Source organism: Antechinus flavipes, chromosome 1 (assembly GCF_016432865.1).
Source record: "Antechinus flavipes isolate AdamAnt ecotype Samford, QLD, Australia chromosome 1, AdamAnt_v2, whole genome shotgun sequence".
Lineage (NCBI taxonomy): Eukaryota > Metazoa > Chordata > Mammalia > Dasyuromorphia > Dasyuridae > Antechinus > Antechinus flavipes.
In genome coordinates, this window is record NC_067398.1 from 186,772,427 (window position 1) to 186,795,937 (window position 23,511).

At 34.8% G+C, this 23,511-nt stretch overlaps 1 protein-coding gene across 1 annotated transcript in view; it reads left to right on the top strand.

The window, feature by feature from the left end:
* Positions 1-4,868: 4,868 nt before the first annotated feature.
* CAST (calpastatin) overlaps positions 4,869-23,511 on the top strand; it is a 137,945-nt gene continuing 119,302 nt past the window's right edge. Inside the window, exons 1-2 of the mRNA XM_051994099.1 lie at positions 4,869-5,064; positions 17,444-17,512. Coding sequence (XP_051850059.1) covers positions 5,035-5,064; positions 17,444-17,512 — 99 coding nt within the window. The 5' untranslated portion in view covers positions 4,869-5,034. The remainder of the gene's footprint in view (positions 5,065-17,443; positions 17,513-23,511) is intronic.

A 23,511-nucleotide genomic window follows, 5' to 3' on the forward strand; every position in this document is an offset into this window, starting at 1 on the left:
TGGCAGAGTGCAGCAGGACCAAGGCCTCCTTATTCCTCGAATGTCATTGTTTTCCTAGCATAGTCCATGATTGCATCAGCATCTGAGGCTCATATATGATTCATATAACTTTTGTAGATTCACTAAAACTTTCCAAATATTTTTCAGACAAACTTGTATTTAAATATGTCCTTTATGGACACTGATGCATTGTTGGTGGAGTTGTGAATGGATCCAATCATTCTGGAGAGAAATTTGGAACTATACTCAAAAAGTTATCAAACTGTATACCCTTTAATCCAGCAGTGTTATTACTGGGCTTATATCCCAAAGAGATCTTAAAGAAAGGAAAGGGACCTTTATGTGCCAAAATGTTTGAGGCAGCCCTTTTCGTAGTGGCTAGAAACTGGAAATTGAATGGATGCCCATCAATTGGAGAATGGCTGACTAAATTGTGATATATGAATATGATGGAATATTATTGTTCTGTAAGAAATGACCAGCAGGATGATTTCAGAGAGACCTGGAGAGACTTATATGAACTGATGCTAAGTGAAATGAGCAGGACCAGGAAATCATTATATACTTCAACAACAATACTACATGATGATCAATTCTGATGGACATAGCTCTTTTCAACAATGAGAGGATCCAAATCAGTTCCAATTGATCTGTAATGAACAGAACCAGCTATACCCAGAGAAAGAACACTGGGAAATGAGTATGGACCACAACATAACATTTCCATTCTTTCTGTTATTGTTTGCTTGCATTTTTGTTTTTTCTTCTCAAGTTATTTTTATCTTCTTTCTAAATTTGATCTTTCTTGTGCAACAAGATAACTGTATAAATATGCATACACATATTGTATTTAGCATATACTTTAACATATTTAACATGTATGGGACTACCTGCCATCTAGGGGAGGAAGTAGAGGGAAGGAGGGGAAAAGTTGAAACAGAGGTTTTTGCAAGGGTCAGTGCTGAAAATTACCCATGCATATGTTTTGTATATAAAAAGCTATAATAAAAAATATGTCCCTTGTCTTGAAATTTTGAAGCCAAATGTTAGCCCTCTGTCCCAATTGAATTTCATCTGCTTAGATTCAATCCAATGATTACCAAGATCTTTTAGGATACTGATCACCCAATGTGCTAATTCTCTTTTCCAAATTTTCATCCTCTGAAATCTGATAGTCCTCCACTCTACAAATTTATATCTATTCACAACTTTGAATAAGCAATAAAAAATTAAAAATTATAAGGCCAGATTTCTGGGAAATTACACTGGAAACTCCCTGCCAATTAAGTATAAAGTCATTAATTTATACCATTTAGATCTAGTCATTCAACCAGCTCTGGATCCATCTAGGCCACATATCTCAATCATTCACACAAGAATTTCATGAGATACTTTGTCAAATACTTGGCTATAATCTAAGTAAAACATACCTACCACATTCCCCTTTAACTACCAGGTGAGTAGGCCTGTCACTAAAGGAAATAATGTTAGTCTTACATAACTTGTTCTTAATAAAGACTTGTCAACTTTTTGTGATTATCAGTGGGAATCATCATAGCACCTATTCCAAAGCTGTGAAGATCAAATAAAATAATATTTAAAAAAATAACTTAGCACAATGCCTGGCACATAATAGACTCTACATAATGCTTTTTCTCTTCTTTTGACTTCCTTTTCTAGATGTTCACTGAGAATATCTTTAATTATATGTTCTATAATTTCACCAGGAATTGAAATCAAGCTCACTGGATACTCTTCAATTAAAAACTAAAATAAAATTGGGTCATTTGCCCTTCTTCAATCCTATGGTACTTCTCTTGTGGTCCATGATGCTTTAAATATCCATGACAATGGCTCCACAGGCATATCCACCACTATTAGAAATACCTAACTATATATAGTAGGTTATCTTTTCCAAGTGACTTGAATACATCAAGAGAAGTCTTACTATTTGCTTATTTATCTCTCTATTATTATTAGATATTATTATTAGTATCTATTATTAGAGAATATTAACTATTACTCACTTGTGTTCTGCCCTTTACAATTAAAAGATGATTTCTCTTAAGCAGAAAAACAAAACAAAAATTTAGAACTCTGCATGAAACTACGCTGACTGGGTCCATTACACATTTATGTTACTTAGTCTCAACAGTCTATACTTAAGCAAGGAAAACATTTTATTCCCTCCTAATTGATTTGCTCTCTCACTTTCCACCACAACTGTTCCAAACCTCAAGTCTCTGAACATGACTCTTCCCATGATGTTTTCAGACAAGGGTTTCATACCTCAAACTTTGAGATCCCCAAGTTGGAATCATTTCAGGAAAGATGCTCCTTTTCCTATCTTCCTCATTCATTACTCAGATATCTCTTTCTGCTGTCTTTCTACTATTTACTATCCTTCACTCTGGTTTTAGATCAAGAAATGAATACTTCAAATTACAGAGACAAATTCTTCTGCGAATATCCTTGATCTCCTTCCCTCCCAAGTTTTCCAATAAAATGTCCCCACTATCATCCCTTTTCTCTCTAATCTTCAATCTCTCCCAATTTATTGACTCTTTCCCTGATAATTATTATATATAGCTATGTTTCTCTTAACCTTAAACCACCACACACATACCACACATATATACACACTTGATCTGACTAGCTCTTCTATCATCTATGTGTTTTCTCCACTTCATCTCTAAAATACCTCAAAGAGCTGTCTATAACTGGTGCTCCACTTCCTCCTCTCTGTAATCTGGCTTCCAACCTCATTCAACAAAACCATTCTTTCCAAAATTACCATTGATTGCTTAATTGCCAGATTTGATAATCTCATCTCAATCTCCATTCTCCTTAATCTCTCTGCACCATTTGATAAAATTCACTTCTCAAATATTATCTTTTTGGTCAGCTATTGATTTCCTAAATCAATTTTCACTTCAACTTCTCCAGACTTTTCAACCCTCATCCCAGCAATTCTGTTCTTCCATTTCAAAGATGAGGTGCATCCCTACTTACTGCTGTAGATTTTAGGAGATTCTAGTGTCAAGAGTATTAAGTGGGATGCTTTAGGATGAAATATCCTGTTTTAATTTCTTACAGAGAATACTAATCCATATCTTCACAGTAGAATGAAGGACCAAGGAATTTTCAGAATCACTAAAGTAAAAGAAATCAGAACTTAGTTCGGTCCAATTTTACCATGAAAGCAGCCTTCAATTTAATGCTGAGAGGGGACGGGAAGGGAGAGGGAGAAGTAAGGGGGAAACATAGAGACTTTTCCGTCCCATAAATTACAATGTAGAAGATGAAGGAGAGACCCTGATTCTGAAAATGAACACACCACAAAAATAATTAAATTTGCAGGTCTGAACTTGAAATAGTGGCCACCTTAGGCTGATAATATCTCCAAGAGATTTTTCTTGTTGTTCCTGTTATTTTCACTTTCAACCCTCAAACCAGGAAGTAAGTGCTTTAAACCACCCAAATAAACCGAGGAATTATTTAAAACAAAAACCTCCTAAACGATAACAACAAAAAATCAAAACTAAGATTAGGTTTGAGACTATGGTTTAAGATACTTTCTTAAGTGACTGGAAGCAGTTCCCTTTCTCCCCAGCAAAAGTCAATGCAATTTGGTTAGTTGTTGATCCATCAATTCAGTCAAGCCTCCCAAACTCGAGGAAGGGAAGGAGTTATCCACGCAGTCCACTTTGCTTTTGTGATCCGTTTATCTTCAATAAGAGTCCCAATCCATCATCAATGGACAAATGACAACTCTTTCCCGAAAGCCAAACTGAGGTGAAATTCTGGGAAAAGTATTAATTCTAGGAATACCTTAAAAAGCTAGGAGAAAAAAAGGGCAACGCCCGGTCCTACTCTCTGCACAGTTACGAGATAGGTTTTGGCTAGCTAAAGAAGGAAACTCTTAAGCGGCCTCCAGCCCTCCTGCCCCACCTCTCTAGAAGTACACAGAGCACTGGATAGAAGAGTTTGGGGGGAGGGAGATAGTTGGGTGCAGACTGAAGAAGGGAGAGGATCAGCAGCATCGGACCCCTAGGAAGGACATTGGCGGGGATAGCCTCAGAAACTAGCGGGTGCAGGAAGGGGAGGGACTTGTTGGGGGTGAGGCCCCAGTTTTGGCTCTGGGGCTTGATCGGAAAAGCTGTTTCACCGTTGCATGTACTGCCCCTTTCCTCCCTTCTCTCTCTCTCCCTTCCTCCCCTCCAGTCACTGCTGCACCCTCTCAGAGATCTGCAGCTGTCACCATGTCTCAACCCGGCAAAGGCAAGAAACCCGCAGCCTCCCCCCGGCCCAAGCGGGCTGCTGCTGCCAGGGCAGAGGAAGCGGTAAGTGGCTGCTTAGACATCCCACCCAGGAGGGGTGGACAAGGTGGTAGAGAGCGGGGAGGGGGACAACCACAACTCTGGAACTGCCGAACCTCTCCCTTGGCCATGCCCCACCCGGCTGAGGCTAGAGCACCCTCTGAGGCAGAGGGTCGGAGTGCTGGAGAACGGGGACCGGGCGTGGTTGGAGTTGGCAGGAGATTCCCGGGACCCGACGGGATTGAGGAATCCCTCTGGGGCGTGGCGCGAGCCAGGCCGGGAAGCTGAAGGGGGTGGCTGGCAGAGGAAGCAGTGGGAGCAGCCGAAATAGCAGCAGAGAAAGGGCAGTGAGGATAATCGGGGTAAAGACGCAGGCCGAGAACCTGTAGATAAACAATTCCACACTGTTCTTTTCCTATCCCCCCCTAAAAAGTCCGCAGATTCAGGGCGTGGCTGTCCCGGGAACAACACATACTCCACTCTCTCAAGTGCGGCCAAATCTGGCTGACGGGGTGGGACTTGCTTGACCAAGGGGTGGGACCTATAATGGGCTCCGCCCAGTGCCTTGCCCTCCTACCGGGCATCTGCTGGATTAGACAGGAGTTTAGTGCCAGCTAAAGACTGGCGCAGGTGGAGACTAATCCGGCGCACCTTCAGGCACACGCAGCTCCTCAGCCGTCCTTTGCCTGGTTCGGGGGACTTACTAGGATTCGTTATGGCGTTTGCAAGCTGGTGGTACAAGACGGTAAATATGACACGGGGCTATTGTCTTGGAGAGACTGGAAAGACGAGTGTGTCTACTTTGCTCTTCTAAACCTGTAGTGGGGACATTGTCCATTTGCTGACCGGGAAGGGGTGGGGAGAGGGTGCGACTGCTTCTCAGGACTTAGGGTTAAGCTTCCCAAAAGACTCACCCACTTGTGGTATGCTTGTATTTGTGTCCGTATATGCGCTTGGGTGACTGCTGCCTGCTCCCCAGGCAGTATGAATGAACCAGGGTGCAGATTTGGAAGAAATCCCCCGACAAGTCTGGGAATTCTGGGTTGGAGAGGAGGTGGAGATTCACCCGAAATTAGATACAGAACACTTAAAACAAAACAGAACCAAAAACTCTGGGTACTTTGATTCAGTCGAAGGAAGGTATGCAGGAATCCAGGACCACCTCTTTTTATTTTCTTTAGCTTATTTAGCTAATCAGGTGGCTTCGAGGCAATTACACACAGGTAAAGTGGTTTGTGTGCAGAAAGAAGCGAACGTGCTCCATTTCTTCAATGCATCGCGAATATCTTTCCGGCTAATGAGCAGAGTAATCAAGTTGATGCTTGCAAAGTTGTGGAACTTGGAACTATGATTTAATACTATATTGTAGGGTTTTTTTTTTAAAGTGTTGGCACGAATGGGTCAGCTTTATTCAAGTTGTGTTGACAGCCCTAAAAGATCTATATCACCTTGTTTCATGGTAAACTACTAAAAACTGGTTATATGTATACCTTATTATTTTTCAAGGTAAATACTTCCTATTCAATATTTGTTTGCCAATATAATGTCCTCTTAAATATACTTAGTAGGGATTTGCTTTGGGTACAGTTCTTTTTCTAAGGCTCAGTTTAAAATATTGGATAAATGACCTATAGATAAATATACCATAATTTAGCCTAGAAGAACCAGAGTTAATATCATAATTTGCTTTTTTCTGAATTATGATTTCCCAGGTAAATTATACAGGTTTAAATTTCTTTCTAAAATCCTTGTTAATTTTAGGACTCCATCTAATCTCTTTGTAAAGCTATTTTAAAAAATTCATTTTGGGATTGTTTTGTATCCTTGTACTACTTGGAATCTCTTTGAATTAGCTCTGGTAGAATATTGTTCTGAAAAGTTGAAACATTTCATTTTTTCATCTTGACACTGATTAGAGATTATTTAAAACAAACCCTTTTAATTGAGTCCTTTTGCAATAGAGAACAATATTTAATAAAGTTGTGGAAAAGAACTATGAGTAAGCCAATTTTACAAATCAGAATAAATAAGATAAAAATCATAAAAGATCTATATAAGGTATGTTTGTATATAGGGAGTGCTAGCTAGAAAAAAATTAAGATAACATTAGATTTCAAATTTCTACCACCTATATTGGCAAATATCAACAAATTAGAATTTGTATCAACTTTGTATTTTGAAAAAAACTCGCTAATTTGGAGAATGGGGGCTGTTGGAAATGCAAACATTAAATTACATTTGCTTTACAGTGATTAAGCATAAAGTACTTTAAATTTAGTTTATACCTATAATCATCCTCCAAACTCAAGAATTGCATTGATTATAGTAAGTTAATTAGATGTGTTTAATGAACCTAATTAAATACATGGGCTCCAGTGACTACATTATCAGCACACAGTCATTTGGGACTGGACAGTCAGGCTGGTAGAAGTGTTGCAAGCCCTCTATGCCAGCACCGTCTGGCTTCACTAAACCTAGAGGATTAAGAAATTCAAAATTACAGGGTCTGCAGATATTTAGGATAAACAAATGGAGCATATGGTCTTTGGGATGGATGCCAAAGAGGATGAAGTGTCACTACACAGGTTTCCTATTTTAGTTGCTAAGAAATACTAGAGACAGCCCTGTTCTCAGATGAGGTTTTTTTTTTTTTTTTAATTGACTAGAAGTTGCATCCTTATTATAGTATTAACTTAATTAGGTTGCATATATCCTCAAAAATCAATTATCATATTCAAATTCTTTTTAAAGAGACAATGTAATTCTTCAGGGTAGAAGAAGTGGGTATCCATGAGCTGAGCATTGCATACATCTTTACTTTTGTCCAAAGACAAGTTGATTCTCAATAGGAATTGCTCAAAGGAAGACAACTTGTGTGCCAAATATGACTAGAGACTTTACTTCTGTTCCACATTTTGTTGTTGTTTTAAGGTATTCAAAGACTATGAAAATTCATACTTGATCTTATGGACTCCATAATGAAAACTTACCCTGAATGCTTTATATCTATTAAAATAAACAAAAAAGTGCCTTCTAGTTTAAAAATCTGATCAACTTTACTTAATGCTTTCTTGCTTCTTCAAGCATGTCTTAATCATTAACATTGAGAAAAGAGTGTGAAAAGTTTTCTGAAATTCGGTGGAAACTTTTTAACTATTAAAGCTTCATTTAGTTAATTAGTAAATAAAAATAATTAAGAGAAAATGAAACTTTCACCATCATTATTAAGAAACATTGGATATCTTTGTGCCTCATGCTGTCTTAGACGTTAAAGACACAAAAAATTAAAAACTATAGCCCCAACTCCTTCATAAAGCTAGTTGCTAGATTCTTCTGCTATATCGATCTTCCCTTAAATGTTTTTAATTTGCGTTCTTATGAAATTCCACACAATTTAGAAATTTTAACCCAAGCCTGGGTGTGAACATAGTCTCTATTCAGGTGCTATTTAGTACTTTCTGAAGAAGGAGGAGGAGGAGGAGGAGTTGGTGGCAGAAAAGGCAGAGGAGAAAGGAAAATTGTGATACAAGCTTCATTCAATATAACATTGAACTCAAAAACAGGACTTTTACTGATTTTAGCAAGAATTTCCCTTTAAGTTTAATGACCTTAAGTTCAGTAACTTCAAAACAGGGAGTCATGTAATCAGAGTTTAAATGGCCAAGATCATTCAACTACTAGGGGCCAGATCTAGGTCTTAAATTCAGGTCCTTTTATGAAATTCAATATGTTTTCTTGTACTGTATATCTTGACCAGTAAATAAGGATCATTATTATGGCATATCTGAAAGATGGTCTTGCAAGTCCATAAGAAGGATAAGGAAATAGACGGTTATCTTGTATTATATAATTTGAGGGTCATCAGGAAGTTTCTCTCCATCTAAAAATTGCTCCCTACTATATCACGTTATGCAACAAGTTAAAGAACAAGTTAGTGGCACCAAGATAACTAAAGCTACAAAAATCTATAATATTTCAAATAATTGTACAGATTAACATAAAGGTATTGATCCATAAATTAATTGATTAATATTTGCCTTATTTCATTTAAGTATTTCCAGAAAATCTTTTTATTCATGTTATTTGGTTTTATCCCTACTTTATAAATGAAGAAACCTAAATAGATTATATGTTTATTGTGATGATATAGAGTCTTCATTGTCATAAGACTCCTATTGTTGTTTTGATCTTATTGGCTTGTGCTTAAGTTTTTCCATGGAGTTTCTCCACAATTTTCTGTACCAAAGTTTATTTGAATACCTAGAAACTTGAGCTTATGGAAAATATTGGGGCTCAGCTTAGAAATCTAGGTATTATGAATTCTAATATATTAATATTTTTCTCAAAGAAAAATTTTAATATATTCATACTTTTCTTTGGGAAATTGTCTTTCACATGATTCCTTTACCTGTAAAATGAAATGATGGTGAAGTAACCCTACTTGAAATGGACTAATAATTATAAAGTGCTAATTCATAATATACAACTTATCTGACTTCTTGGAGTATGGGATGGAGGACAGAATTCATCATTAATTATATTTCAACATGGAATTTTATTACCAGCAGATTGGTCACTTTGATGAATTCTAACCATGGAAATCCATTAACTGTCTGCCTACTTAGAAAATAAATTTCTTAAGCTTTTGATGAACTGTGTGACAGTTGCTCCAAGTCCTGAAATTATCAAACAGCGAAATGATCAGGGAATAAAGGATATTATTTCATGGTGAGAATCATAGATATCCCTTCATCCCTTTCCACTAATTTGGGATTGTGTGAGCATTAGATTTCTATTTTAAGTGGAATAAAGATGATAATAGATTTTCAAGGGAGTTGACAATGGGGCAATTCAGCAAAACTATTCTCTAATTGAATTAGGTCTTATTTTTTCAGCTCATCTATTCAAAACTTTTACCCAAAAACCTTACTCAGTGTGTTGGCCTGAGAAAATAGTGCTTAGCCCAACCTTCTTTACAAACCTCTTTAGTTTATGGAAACATTAATCATTCAGTGCACCAAGGTGTGGTTTTTTGAGCCCCTGGCATTATTCTAGAGACTTTAGAGAACAATTGGTGCTTAAGGCATAGAAGAATTATAATTTTATGTCTCCTTGGGGAGCCAAGATATAAGTGAAACAATCAGTAGCAAGATAAGTGCTACTTTATGGTACAGACAAAAAGAAAAGATCAAGACAGACTAATAATAGCTTGTGTCTATATTGTGATGTCACAAAGCACATTATACAAATGTGAACTGGATCTGTGATGTCATCATGGGCAAAGCCCCTTGGTATTGACTAATTAGAAATGACACATTTGGTAAGTGGCAGGATTTGAACACAGGTCTTTCTGATCTGACTCAGAAATCTATTGGTTACATCAGACTGCTTCTACAACAAAGATACTATCAACAACCTTATAAAAGTCGTTCAAGTATTATCATTCCCATTTTATAAGAAAGAAACCTGATTTATTGTTTGTTTGTTTTTTTAAAGGGCCTGTGATTTAATTGGCATAGAACACTCCCTCTTCTGATGTAGATGGCATTTATTCTGAAACTTGTTACTTTAGAGACTTACTTGGGACACCAGAAGGTTACATGACTTTTTCTTGACTCAAGGTTTTCCTCACCAAGAAAATAGAAAAATTGACTCACTCATGGAGTTCATAAAGAGGCAAGACTCAAACTCATATCTTTGGACTCCGAGTTCAGGGTGCTTTCCAAAATGTCAAAATATTGATTAATACCAAGTTATATGGAATAGATTTGCAATTTCATGTGCAATCATTTGTTTTTCTATTTTACTATGTTGTAGAAGTTCTTGTTTTATTTAAGTTCACAATAAAATAAATAAAACTGGAAAAAATTCTAACAGGCAATTAACTAATCAAAGAAAAATTATTAAGGGTCTACTATATTCTAGACATTGGGATAGACACTGAGAAGGAGGGGGGACAACTGCTCCTGTCTCTGAAGAGCTTCCATTCTATTAAAGGGATGCAAGTTCACAGTAAAACAAAGAATATATACACAAGAAACCATGATTTGGAGGAGATGGCTCTTAACAAGGGAGCAAGGTAGGAAATAGGAAGGACTTGTAAAATTTGAGTTGAGGTTTAAAGAAATTGCAAGAGGTGATGGTAAAGAAACAGAAGAGAGGTAGAATATTGCATACAGGACCTCAGATGAGCCAGCCTGTTAATGGGAACAACATACCTTAGTAAGCAAATAGTAAAAAAGTTTTAAAGGCCAAACAGAAAAGTTGATATTTTAACCTAAAGGTGAGAAAGAATATCATTGGGGTGTTTTGTGATGAGAAGTGAATCAGTTCTGTAGTTCTATAGGAATGTCAAACTGGAAACTGTATGAAGTGTTAATTAAAGACTGAAGAGACTCTTAACTATGGAGACCAGTGAGGATGGTATTATAATAATCCAGATAATCGGTGATAAAGACTGGAATCACTTGAATTGAGGGATTAAGCCAGGTCATGGCACATAGTAGGTATTTATAATAAAGGCTTATTGACTATTGACTGACTGAATTATAGTGGTTGTGGTATAAGAAAAGAAAGACATAGCTGTGAGAGATGTTGAGACAATGGCATCAAATATGATAACTGGTTCCATACGCAGTTGAATGAAAGTGAAAAATGATACCTACTTTGTGAATTTGAGTGACCAAAAAAATACTTATATTCTTAACAGAATTAGGAAAATTATTTATATTTAGGAAAACTAGGGGTATCTTCAGTGAGAAAGATATTGAGTTCTGTTTTGACAAATTGAGATTAAGATCATTGTAGAACATTCATTTGGAGATGTGCAATGAGCAAGGAACTATAGCTGAGAGAGATGAAGAATGGCTATATTGATTTGAGAGTTGTCTACATTTAAATCTCTAGAAGGTGATAGGATTGCCAAAACAGATTATAAAGAGGGAAGAGGAAGGGGCCCAAGAATTGTAGGTACTATTGCTAAATAGTATGTAGCTGATGAACCTGTAAAGGAGACCATTAGATTTTGAGTCCAGGGAAACCTAGGTTTGTCTAGCCTCAATTTCCTTAGCAATAGAATGGAAAGGGCATTTCTTTACACTGTCCATCCCATGGGTACTCATGCTTAGGTTTTATGTTGTTATGTAAATGTTGTTATGTATGAGCTATTTTCAGAAAAAAATGTTATCAGTAAGGTTGGTCTAACAAACAACTATAGCAGACAATCAATCATTTTTGTGGTATGATTTGAGAGACACCCAAATCTCTCCCATATTACATGTCAAGAGTATTGATATGCTACCATTAGAAACTAAACATTTCAGATTAAAAAAGTAATTTGCTTAACCCTATCCTCTCATTTTGCCAATCAAAAAATTGAGACCCAGTGAAAAGAGAAAAGACCAAGGCTTTCTCTGGAGCTTCTTTCTTTTGGATCTTTAAAACCTTTTATTCTTCAGGATTCTCCCATTAAAATAAAATAACTATGGAAATGATAACATTTTAAAGCTTGGAAGATTAGGTTTGATTCAAAGCTGAAACAGTATATGTGTGGGGGAGGGGAATAACATTGTTGTTAATTATTTTTATTAATTTCTTATAATATGATTAAAGAGCAATATTCAAGACCAGGAATCTGTCTCTAGGGAAACTGAGGGTATTAAGTCAAAGGAGAGACATTTCCATAAAAAGATGGAGTTTGATCTGTCATCAAGCTGTATAATAATACACACCAAACCTGAGATTAATGGATTAGGGAGTTGTTTTGAGAAAAAAGAAAAGGAATAAGTGTTCATATACTAACTACTATATACCAGGCCCTGTGCTTAAGCACTTTACAAATATTAGGTTTTTTTTTTTTAAGTGCAGCTTTATTACACTGGATTCCCTAGAACTAAAATTAGGCTAATTATATGATATTACTCTTGTGCTATTTTAGTGCAGCAGGTTTGGAGACAATAATCACATGTGTAGCTTACATGGGGGTACCACATGCAGTCAGTGACTGCACCAAACTCCATTCAGTCTGCTACTAAATTCATTACCTTATTTATCTTCATCCTGGGTCCTCAGAAAATTGATGGATATGTTACAGCACTTTCTTGTAAATTAATAAGAATATTCAATTTCTTTCACTAAATAATTAGCTGAAATCTCCCATTTCAATTGTAAAATGAAATAAGGACTTCTTTTTCCATAAGCTTTTTAAAAAAAATTCCTAATCCCACAGGCTTAAATAAACATCAATATTTTTTAAACAATCCACTGAATAATAATGTAGCAAACGATATAAAGACATATTTAAATATTTCAACAGTGTGTCACAGTGAGAAAATCATAGGCAGAGTTAACTTTAATCATTAACTTGTGGCTTCTCAACCTTGAAAATACAGATCTACCATTCATCTTTCTCAGAATGACAAAGTTTCTGAAAAATTCTCCATAATATAAGAGTTATTCTCTCAGGAATGTCTTTTCAGTTTTTCTCAAAAAGAAGGGTTAACTCAGGGGAAAAATCCTCAAGATTCTCTTCTCTATGAAAGAGATGATGATGTTCCTAGTTTTTGTGCAAACAACTAGTGAAGCTGGGAGTTAGAGCAGTTAGGACAATGTTCATATGAATTCAGATAATGTTTATAGGGATCGTTTTTTAAAGAGTCAATTAATTTTCATCATACACAAACGTGTGTCTATTTAATGCAGTGTAGATATGAAGAAGGCAATTGGTGTCCTTACCATTTAAAAAGATGTCCTAAGAATATATACACATATTTGGAATTCCCTCCATCTTTTATACACATGAGATATTTGTCTTACAAATTGTTCAGAAAATTTACAAACTTAGGGGCAGCTAGGTGGCGAAGTGGATAAAGTACCAGCCCTTTTTTAGATTTAAGAAAATGTGTGTTCTTGTGTGGTTATAATGATCATTTTGATTAACAAACCAGGCTATTGGGAATACTTTTAATAAAAAGAAAATTTTGGATAGTAGATGTGGTGCAAATTTACTCAGACAAAAGAACAAATTAATTTAATTTCTGTTTATCTAATTCTGCCCATTTCTCTCAAAAATTCTTCATCAGATGCTATATCAATCAACAGGCATTTATTAAATGATTGCAATGTGCCAGGCACTGTGCTAGACTCTAGAGAAAGGAATACAGAAGTGAGAGATTCCCTGCCCTCAAAGAATTTATTATTAGAATAGGAAACAAAAAAGTACAAAAATATGTAAATGTAAGATATGTACAAAATAAATGGATGGTGATGGGGATGGGGAAAGGGCAAACTGGAGAAATTAGAAAACACCTCTTGAAGGAGGTGACTACCTGAGCCAACCCTTGAAAGAAACAAGGATTTCAAAAAAGGAAGACATTGCAAGTATAGGGAACAGACTGTGCAAAATTATGGAAGAAAATTACAGAATGTTGTATATGGGAGAGAGCACGGAGGCTGGTTTCACTGGAACATAGAATGTATAAAGAATAGTTAATATGTAATCATTCTAGAAAGATAGGCTGAAACCAGTTTGTAAATGGATCTTAATGCCAAACAAAAGCTTATATTTTGTCCTAGAGATAAAAGAAAACAAATGAAGCTTCTTGTGAAAGTAAATGATATAGTCAAATTTGTGTTTTAGGAATATCATTTTGACAGCTATGGAAACTTAGAGAAGGGGTATTGAATACAGGTAGATTAAATGGGGAACTATTGGTGGTCCAATATAGTGGTCCAGAGGAATAGTGCTGAGATTCTAGTCTAGGGAAGTTGTATGAGTTCTTGTTGTTTTGTCCTTCATTCCAAAGATATTTTGGGATGAGTAGTAATTAGTAGAGAGAAGGAGACATATAGGAGAGCTATTGAGGAGTTAGAATCAGTAAGAGGAAATGAATGAAAGTGAGGCGTCAAGAGTCAAGGATGACTCCCAAGTTTGAAAACCTTGGTGGATTTAGTGGTGCCTTCAGTAAGAAGAGGGGAGTTATGAGAAAGCTTGTGATTAATTGGAAAGATAACTTTTGTTTTGAACATGTTGAATTTAAGCTGCCTATTAGACATTCAAGTAGAGCTGTAAAGCAAGCAGTTAAATATACGGGGCTGGATATGTAAATTTGAGGTTTATCTGCCTAAAGATAGTAGTTGAATCCATGGGAACTGATAATATCAACAAGAGAGAGGAGAGTTAATGAGAACCCAGAAAAGAGCCTTAGGGTACACCCTCAAATAGGGAGCAGGACATGATCCCTCAAAGGAGATAGAGAAGCATCAGTCAGACATGTAAGGTAAGAAACACGAGAAGCTCAGGGAGGTGAAACAGTCCAGAAGGAGGAGGGTCTTAATAATACTAGATGCTTCAGAGGTATCAAGAAGAATGAGAACTGAGTAAAGGCTATGGGATTTAGTAGCAAAAAGATCCTAAGTGGTCTTAAAGAGAGTAATTTATTAAGTAATAGAGACATGAACCCTATTATAGGGGGTAAAGAAGTAAATGAGAAATAAGAAAGTGGGGGTAGCTAGATGGCAAAATGAATACAGCATGGGTTACCCTAAAGTCAGGAGGACTCAAAGCCAAATCTGACTTCAGACATCTAACACTTACTAGTTACCAATTGCTTCACAAGAGGCAGAGAGAGAAAGAAAGACACAGACAGACAGACAGAGTAAGAAAGAGGGAGAGAGAAAGGGAGAGGAAGAAGGAGAGGAAGAATGAGAGGAAGACTGAGACAAAGAGGGAGATTGAAATGGAGAGGGAAAAGGAGAGGAAGAAAAGGAGAAGGGAGGGAAACTGAAATAAAAAATGGAAAACAATTTTTTGCTAGCAATTTGTAGTGAAATGGAGGGAAGATGTAGGATAATATCTTGAGGGGATAGTAAGAGTTTTTTGTTTTTAAGAATGAAGAAATTTGGAACATGTTTGTGTGTAGTAAGGAAGGAGCCAGTGAGTAAGAAGATGAAAATTAGAGATTAAAAGAGCAAAGTACTAAAGAAGATAGGAGGGGATGGGATCAGACACAAGTAAAAGAGTTGAAGGGCTATCTCATTTAGAGATAAAACAAATCCTTGGAGTCTAGTGAGCTATTTATAGCCATTACTGTTTGTCAATTCTGAAAAAATAATCTTTTTTGAAAAATTTTATAAATTAGCCCATATTGATTGCCCTGAAATATGGACCACAGACACACTCATTTACACAAATAATTTTATAAAACATTACAAAAACAACTCGAAAATAAACCCAGTAGTTAGTTGGTTTGGTTCAGCAAGCCTTTATTACCTTAGGGCAACAAAGTCAAGTTTCTATGCATTCTAGCCATTAATTCATGACTCTCTTTGTGGGAAGATTTTTTTTCATGAAAGGAATTTCTTGATGACTTTTCTTGAGAGAATAACTGAGGATGTTTATGTATTGGGTCAGAATCTGTTATCTGCCATATTTTAAGTAGTGGATCTCTTGATTTGATAGAGTATTCTCATGTCATATTCCCATCTGTTCATTCCAGTTCTTGAATAAAACTATCTTTAGAGAAAATCCTCCCCAAACTGTCACTGGGTAGTGCAGAGAAAGATATTTCAGTGCTCAGAGCTTGATGGTCTTATCAGTGTGTATTCCCTTCACCGGGACAGATTATAATTCCTCTGGTCTTCAAGAGTTCGTTACTACAGCTGAACTTTTCCCCACCCTAAAACTTACTTACACTCTGAATTTGGTGAGACCAGTCCTCAGAAAACAGATATAAGCAGGGACCCATTATTGGACCCAGAAGGAAAGCTTTTCTGGATTCTTTAGACATTCCCAGAGTGTGTAATGTGTTGCCGTGGTATATGCCATCTCCAAACCCTGACAAAGTATAAGAATTAAACTTAAGCAGAGGCTAAAGGACATATAATGATACTTCTATGTTTCTGTTTCAAATAGAAGGAAGAATTCAGTACCATGTTTAGTCTTAGGAAAATATAAGCTCTTTGAAGGAAATGACTAATTATTTCTTTGTTTTTATAGCGTCAGTGTGGACATATAATAGATGCTTAACTCTGACACTTAATAAAAGTGTTTGTCATTGAGTTGAGCTGAATTTTCTTAGACCCAGTATTCTCATTTCCAACCAGCATTGGAAGATTTTAAATATGAACATAAAGCAAGGTTTTTCTCTGTAGGAGCACTTTAAATTTTCTTTTTATTAAAATGTAATAAATTTTATGAATGTGCTTCTATCAATGGCTTGCTAATCAATATATAAAAAGTAATATTTAGAGCTAGTAATATCACCATCAATGGCCAAATGCACTGAATAATTATTTCTTTGCCATGTAAAAATTTACATTTGTTCCCAGTATCCTGGTTCAGGCGATCTATAGATTTGATTAATACAGTCTTTTAATATAATGGAATTATCTTAATAGCATAACAAAACATGTACAGCCTTGCCACCTTAAGGTGTTGCCTTCACTCTGTGATCCAGCCCTGAGACAGAAAAGCTCCAGGGGTATTCAAGGTGCTACCGGAAGTGGGGACTATGAATCAGGTGGTAACAAATTCTGCTCTGAGTCAGCACTAATTGTTGCCTCAGTGTAGCCGCAGGGCAAATTCATCCCTTAGAGATTCCATCTCTTGGGTGCATCATATGTCTCAGGTAGTGGCAATTTGGGTTTTAAAATTCTGTGACACACTTGGCTGGAGACAAAATGCCTAAGTGGCCATCCAGCCAGATCTGTATTTAATTATAGCATGAGTCTTTAGATCTCAAATTTATGGCTGTAGCTCATCATCCTCATCATCACCATTATTATTATTATTGTTATTATTATAAAGAATGACTACTATGTGGGGTCTATATATGTAACATCCATAAAACCTTGGGATGAAAAAAACAGACATTTTTGTTTGTCTCCATATCTCCATAGAATTTGGCACATAGTATCCATAAATGATTAATAAATGAGAATGAATGAACATGTATTATATCATTTTTCTTAATATTTAATTACATAGTAAGTAAGGAAATTAATAAGATAATTTTATTATTATTTTTAATACTATTAATATAATGAATAATAATGAATATTAATATATTATTTAAAATAATATTTATTTTTATTGGAAATTAAATTATGTGTTTTTCTCTTTACAGCATGTTTATGAAAAAAACAGTGGAACCCCTTCCAAGGCAGGGGAGAAGAAAAAATCTGAAACAACTGAGGTGAGTGCAAAGTACTGGGGACTGGTGTATTCTTTTTTAATCACATGAGAATGGTATATTGAGATATCAATTTTTTGAGATATTAAAAAATAAGGCAGCAAAGCAGTTATATTCTGTTTAAGTAACTTAGCTTAATGTGAATATCTCCAGGGGATAACTGGTGTTCATTAAAAAAGAAATTTGAAGGAAAGATGCTTAAGAAAGACCCAAGAAGTATGTCAAAAAGTCACTTCCCTACCCCCATTCCACATGGGAGTCAGTGAAGGAGAATTAGTAATACTTGTCAGTAAGGATGATAGACTTAAAGAGAAACCAAGTGCTTTAAGAAGGAGCAAAAACATGTTTGTTGGATTGTCTCCAAAGGAATTCATTCAGTCACAGAAGAGGATGCACAGAGGAGAATGAGAAATAAGATTAATAACAGAAAAGAGGCTATTCTTTCAGAGAAATATAATTTAAAGAAATGCTAGTTTAAAATTTTTTGAACCCAAATAGTTTTTATTTGGCTAAATGAACTAGGGGTTCTTAACTTTTTTTTTTTTTTTTAATCATGGACTCCAGCAGCCTGGTGTACATATGGATATTTTATCATCATAATGTTTTTAAATAATTGAAGTGAATCCTAAATTTTAGTTAGAGGCTAGTGAAATAAAGATTTAATTTTTTCCTTTCTAAGTTTCATAAACTCCCTGATATCTATTCAAGCATGTCAGACTAAGAACTTCTGGTCTATAATGTTCTGTTCCCCTAATAGAATTAAATGAAAATGATATTTTTCACAAAGATGTTCAATTTGCCTTCATTTCTATCTCAAATCTCAACTCATATATTTATTAAATGAATAAAAAATAAATGGTTATCTTCCCATCCAAAAGATCATAAAGCCTGGTTCTCAAGAGTATGTAAAAATTCATCCTAAATAAAATGTGTTCTAACCATTTATTGGATTTGGATACCAAGAACATGGGGTGAATTCAAAATTCTGGCTTCAATTTTTCTCCAGGATAATAAATCACTCTATTTTTTTTTTTTTTTGACATGGATGAAAATTAAAAGCTATGTGGTAAAAAAAAATGTCCACAAAGAGAATTAATATGATCTATTGCAAAACCATGACCACTTGACTCAGATCTGACAAGACTGTCTAACATTTGATGATTCAGTAAACCTGGGCAGCTAAGTGGAATAGAATGCTGGGCCTGGTATCAGGGATATTCATCTTCCTAAGTTCAAACTTAGCTTCAGACATCCTAGTTATGTGACCTTACATACATCATTTAATCTTGTTTGCTTCAATTCCTCATCTGTAAAATGAGCTAGAAAAGGATATAGCAAAACACTCCAGTATCTTGGTCAAGAAAATCCCCAGTAGGATCATGAAGAATCAGACACAACTAAACAGCAAACTTGTAGCAAATTTAGTTTTGAGTATATTTGCATATGATTTGTTTTAACATGGTAGCATGATCCTTGATCTCCTTATGGTGTTTATTGATCTTAAATACCTAAATTGTATTTGTAAAAGGTTTGACATCATTTAAAAAAAAAAAAAAAAAACTTTGATAAGAAGATTTTACTATAAACAGATTCAAGAGGAATTGAAGTTTTTTGGGGGGAGGGTTTCCTAAACATATTTCCACATTTGTTATTCTGCACAAGAAAAATAAGATTAAAAGGGGAAAAAATGAGAAAGAAAAAAATAATAACAAGCAAGCAAATAGCAACAAGAGAGGTAAAAATACCATGTTGTGATCCACACCCAGTCCCCACAATCCTTTCTCTGGGTGCATGTGCCTCTCTCCATCACAAGTCTATTAAAATTGTCCTGAATCACCTCATTGTTGAAAAGAGCCACACCCATCACAGTTGATCATTGCATAATCTTATTGCTGTGTACAATGTTCTCTTCCTTCTACTCACTTCACTTAGCATCTGAAATCAGCCTCCTTATCATTTCTTATAAAACAATAGTATTCAGTCACCTTCATATACCATAACTCATTTAGCAATTTCCCAACTGATGGATATCCACTTAGTTTTCTGTTCATTAACACTACAAAAAGGACTGCAATAAACATTTTTACACGTATGTACTTTTCCTTTTTTATAATCTCTTTGAGATACAGAAGACATACTGTTGTGTCAAAGGGTTTGTAGCCCTTTGGGCACAGTTCCAAATTGCTTTCTAGAAAGGCTGGATCCATTCACAATTCTACCAACAATGAATTAGTGTCCCAGTTTTCCTACATCCCTGCCAATATTTATCCAACATTTATCTATTCCTGTCATCTTAGCCAATCTGAGAGATATGAAGAAGTGTCTCGAAGTTGTCTTAATTTGTATTTCTCTAATCAATAGTGATCAAAAAATAGTGATGAAAATTGTCTTTTCATATCTTTTAACTATTTATCAACTGGAGAATGTTTTGCGTTCTTATAAATTTGAGTCATTTCTCTATATATTTTAAAATGAGGCCTTTATTCCCTTCTAATCTTGGCTGCATTGGTTTTGTTAGTACAAAAATCTTTAAACTTAACAATCAAAAATATCCATCTTATGATCCATAATGTTCTCTAGTTTTTCTTTGATCATAACTTCCTTCCTTCTCCGTAAATCTGAAAGGTGAATTATCCCTTGTTCTCCTAATTTATTTATAGTATCACCCTTTATGTCTAAATGGTGAACCCATTTTGACTTTATCTTACTATAAGCTGTTAGATGTTGACCAATACCTAATTTCTGTCATAATATTTTCCAATATTCCTGGGAATTTTTGTCAAATAGTTCTTATCTCAGAAGCTGAGATCTTTGGGTTTATCAAGCACTAAATTACCACAGCCATTGACTATTGTGTCTTATGAATCTAACCTCTTCCACTGATCCATCACTCTATTCCTTACTCAGTATCAGATGGTTTTAATCACTACATTTTTATAATATAGTTTTAGGTCTGGTATAGCTAGGCCACCTTCGTTTGCATTTTTTCATTAATTCCCTTGAAATTCTTGACCTTTTGTTCTTCCAGATAAAGTTTATTATTTTTTTTCTAGTTCTGTAATTTCTTGGCAGTTTGATTGGTATGACGCTGAATAAATAGATTAATGAAGGTAGAATTATCATTTTTATTATATTAGTTAGGCTTAGCCATGAGCACTTGATATTCTTTCAGTTGTTTAGATCTAATTTCATTCATGTAAAAAGTATTTTTTAATTGTGTTTATATAGTTCCTGGCTTTGTCTTGGCAAGTAGGCTCCAAAATATTTTATATTACCTATAGTTATTTTAAATGAGATTTCTCTTTCTCTCTATTGTTGCTGAAACTTGTTGGTAACATATAGAAATGCCAAGGATTGATGAGGTTTATTTTATATCCTGCAAATTTGCTAAAGTTGTTAATTATTTCTAGTAGTTTTTTTAGTTGATTCTCTAGGACTCTCTAAATGTACCATCATATCATCTGAAAAGAGTGATAATTTTGTTTCCTCATTACCTAGTTTAATTCCTTCAATTCCTTCAAACAATAGGAGGACACTCTTAAATTCAGTGTAAAATTCTAAAAATTAAATATAATCTAGATTTACTCTTTGCCTCATTACTGATTTTGGCTTTTAGAAAACTATCTAGTAAAATATTGCTAGAAAATAAACTTCTAAAACCATTTTTTTCTTACAGATGATAGATAGCATCTTATTTCAGATAGTTCTCAAGAGAGGTATGAGTTCTAAAAATTTAAGCTCAATTTTTGTAATTCAAGGACCAAAGCAACATTTGCCTCCAAAAGATATCTAATTTATCCTGAACACAACACACACACACACACACACACACACACACACACACATACACATACTCTTTTCCTATATATAGTTTCCTGAATATAAAAAATTGCATCATTAGAATCCTTCACTTACTAATGCTTCTCTAATCTTCCCCGTAGTAGTTTAAAAAAAAAAAAAAAACTAGAGGACAAAGGACAAAACTAGAAGGTCCCAATACCTCTCTATGCATTTTCCTTCCTAAACAAACATTCTGTGAGGTTGTTACAGCCACAGAGCCAAGGATCTCTTTTCTCTTGTACCCAGATCAGTACCAGGGAAATAACTATGATAAACCAAGGGTTGTTACTTGTCATAAATTATAGGATCATGGATTTGAAATTGGAAGGGTCCTTAAAACCACCCTAGTCTGACCTCATTTTAAAGAAGAAGCAGATGGTATATGGATGTAATATTATTATTGTTGTATAAGAAATGATGAATAGGCTAATTTCAGAAAAGTCTGGAAAGATTTACATGAACTGATCCTGAATGAAGTGAGTAAAACCAAGAGAACAACAATGTAACAAGATTATAGGATGATCAATTGTGATGGACTTGGCTCTTTTCAACAATGGGGTGATTCAAGGCAATTCCAATAGACTTGTGATGGAGAAAGCCATCCATACCCAAAATGAGAACTATGGACTCGAATGTGGATTAAAGCATAGTATTTTCACTTTTGTTGTTGTTATTTGCCTGTTTTTTTTTTCTTTTTTGTATTTTTTTCTTTTGATTTGATTTTTCTTGTGCAGCATGATAAATATGGAAATTTATTTAGAAGAATTTCATGTTTAACCTATATGAGATTGTTTGATGTCCTGGAGAGGGAAGAGGGGAAGAGAGAGGAAAAAATTGATTTTGCAAAGATGAATGTTGAAAACTATTTTTGCATTTATTTGGAAAAATAAAATACTTTAAAAAATAAATTTAAAAATAAAGATGAGGCAGAGAGGAGAAGTTATTTTCCCAAAATCTCATATGCCATAGGATCATAGAGTAGTAAGTATCAGAGGCCTGATTTGAACTCAGATTCTCTGACTCAAAGGCTAGTTTTTTTTCCCTTTATGCCCCACTGCCTTCCTAATAAAAGAATATGAAGAGTCCAGAATTTATATTTGGGTCTTCTGTTTCATCATTAGACTGTTAATACAGATCAGTGCTGATAATCAGAACAGTGTAGATTTTCTATCACCATTAAGACCCTTTGAAGTATCCTAGAATTTTGGATTTGACAATCATTAGACAAATTAGTCTAGGAATTTTAAAACATAAAATACTGGAAATAGCAAAGATGAAAACATTCAACAGTATCATCAACATCTCTAAATATTTTTAGAGGAAGATTCCTTTTGAAACCTATAATCAAATCTAATTAAAGAATTTGGCAGATACATCTGGCTACTTAGGAAAATATACTTATTTTAAAAACACAACTCAGTGAGTTCCTTGGGGGTGTAATTCATGACCATAAGATGTACATGACCTCACAGATACTCAGATCCAGTTTTATTTTTTTTTTAAATTTAATGATGGGCTATGGTTTTGCAGATAACTGTAAATAGAAGAGACTGGAAATTGTGCCTCAAAGGATGTTTGGTTTCTGTCCTTTTCCTGTAAAAGTACTGGAAGAATTTACACTCTCTAATTATTTGACACTTTTTTTTTTATTCCCAAAATGTGCAAAGTAAATTTTAAATTATTTAGTTGCTTCTTCTTGATGATAACTAGTATGGCTTTAGTGGTTTAAGTCTTGCCTTTTCTGATTTGTAGTAGCAGGGCCTATGTAATAATTTATTATTTTAGAATCTTTGAAGATTATTGGTAATCAATAAATTTCCCTTGGAAAAGGTTGGGACTTATGAGTTTAAAAATTATTTTTAATCAACAGGCTTTATTTGCCTAAATGGGTGTGCATATCCATGTGCAAGAAAAATAAGAAATATTCCACTTTCTACATTTTCTCATGCATATAACTTTTTTTTACTTTATTCCCAACATGATTGTCTTCTCCTAATATGTCTCATTAAACATTTTATGGTCAATTGTAATTCTCTAAATAAGCCTACTTTACACAGGTGTTTTGGAGTTTATTTTATGTGATGCCTAAGGAAATATGCATTAACAATGCATAATAATGCATAAATATGCATTAGCAATAGATTTTGTGAAACTAAATTTAA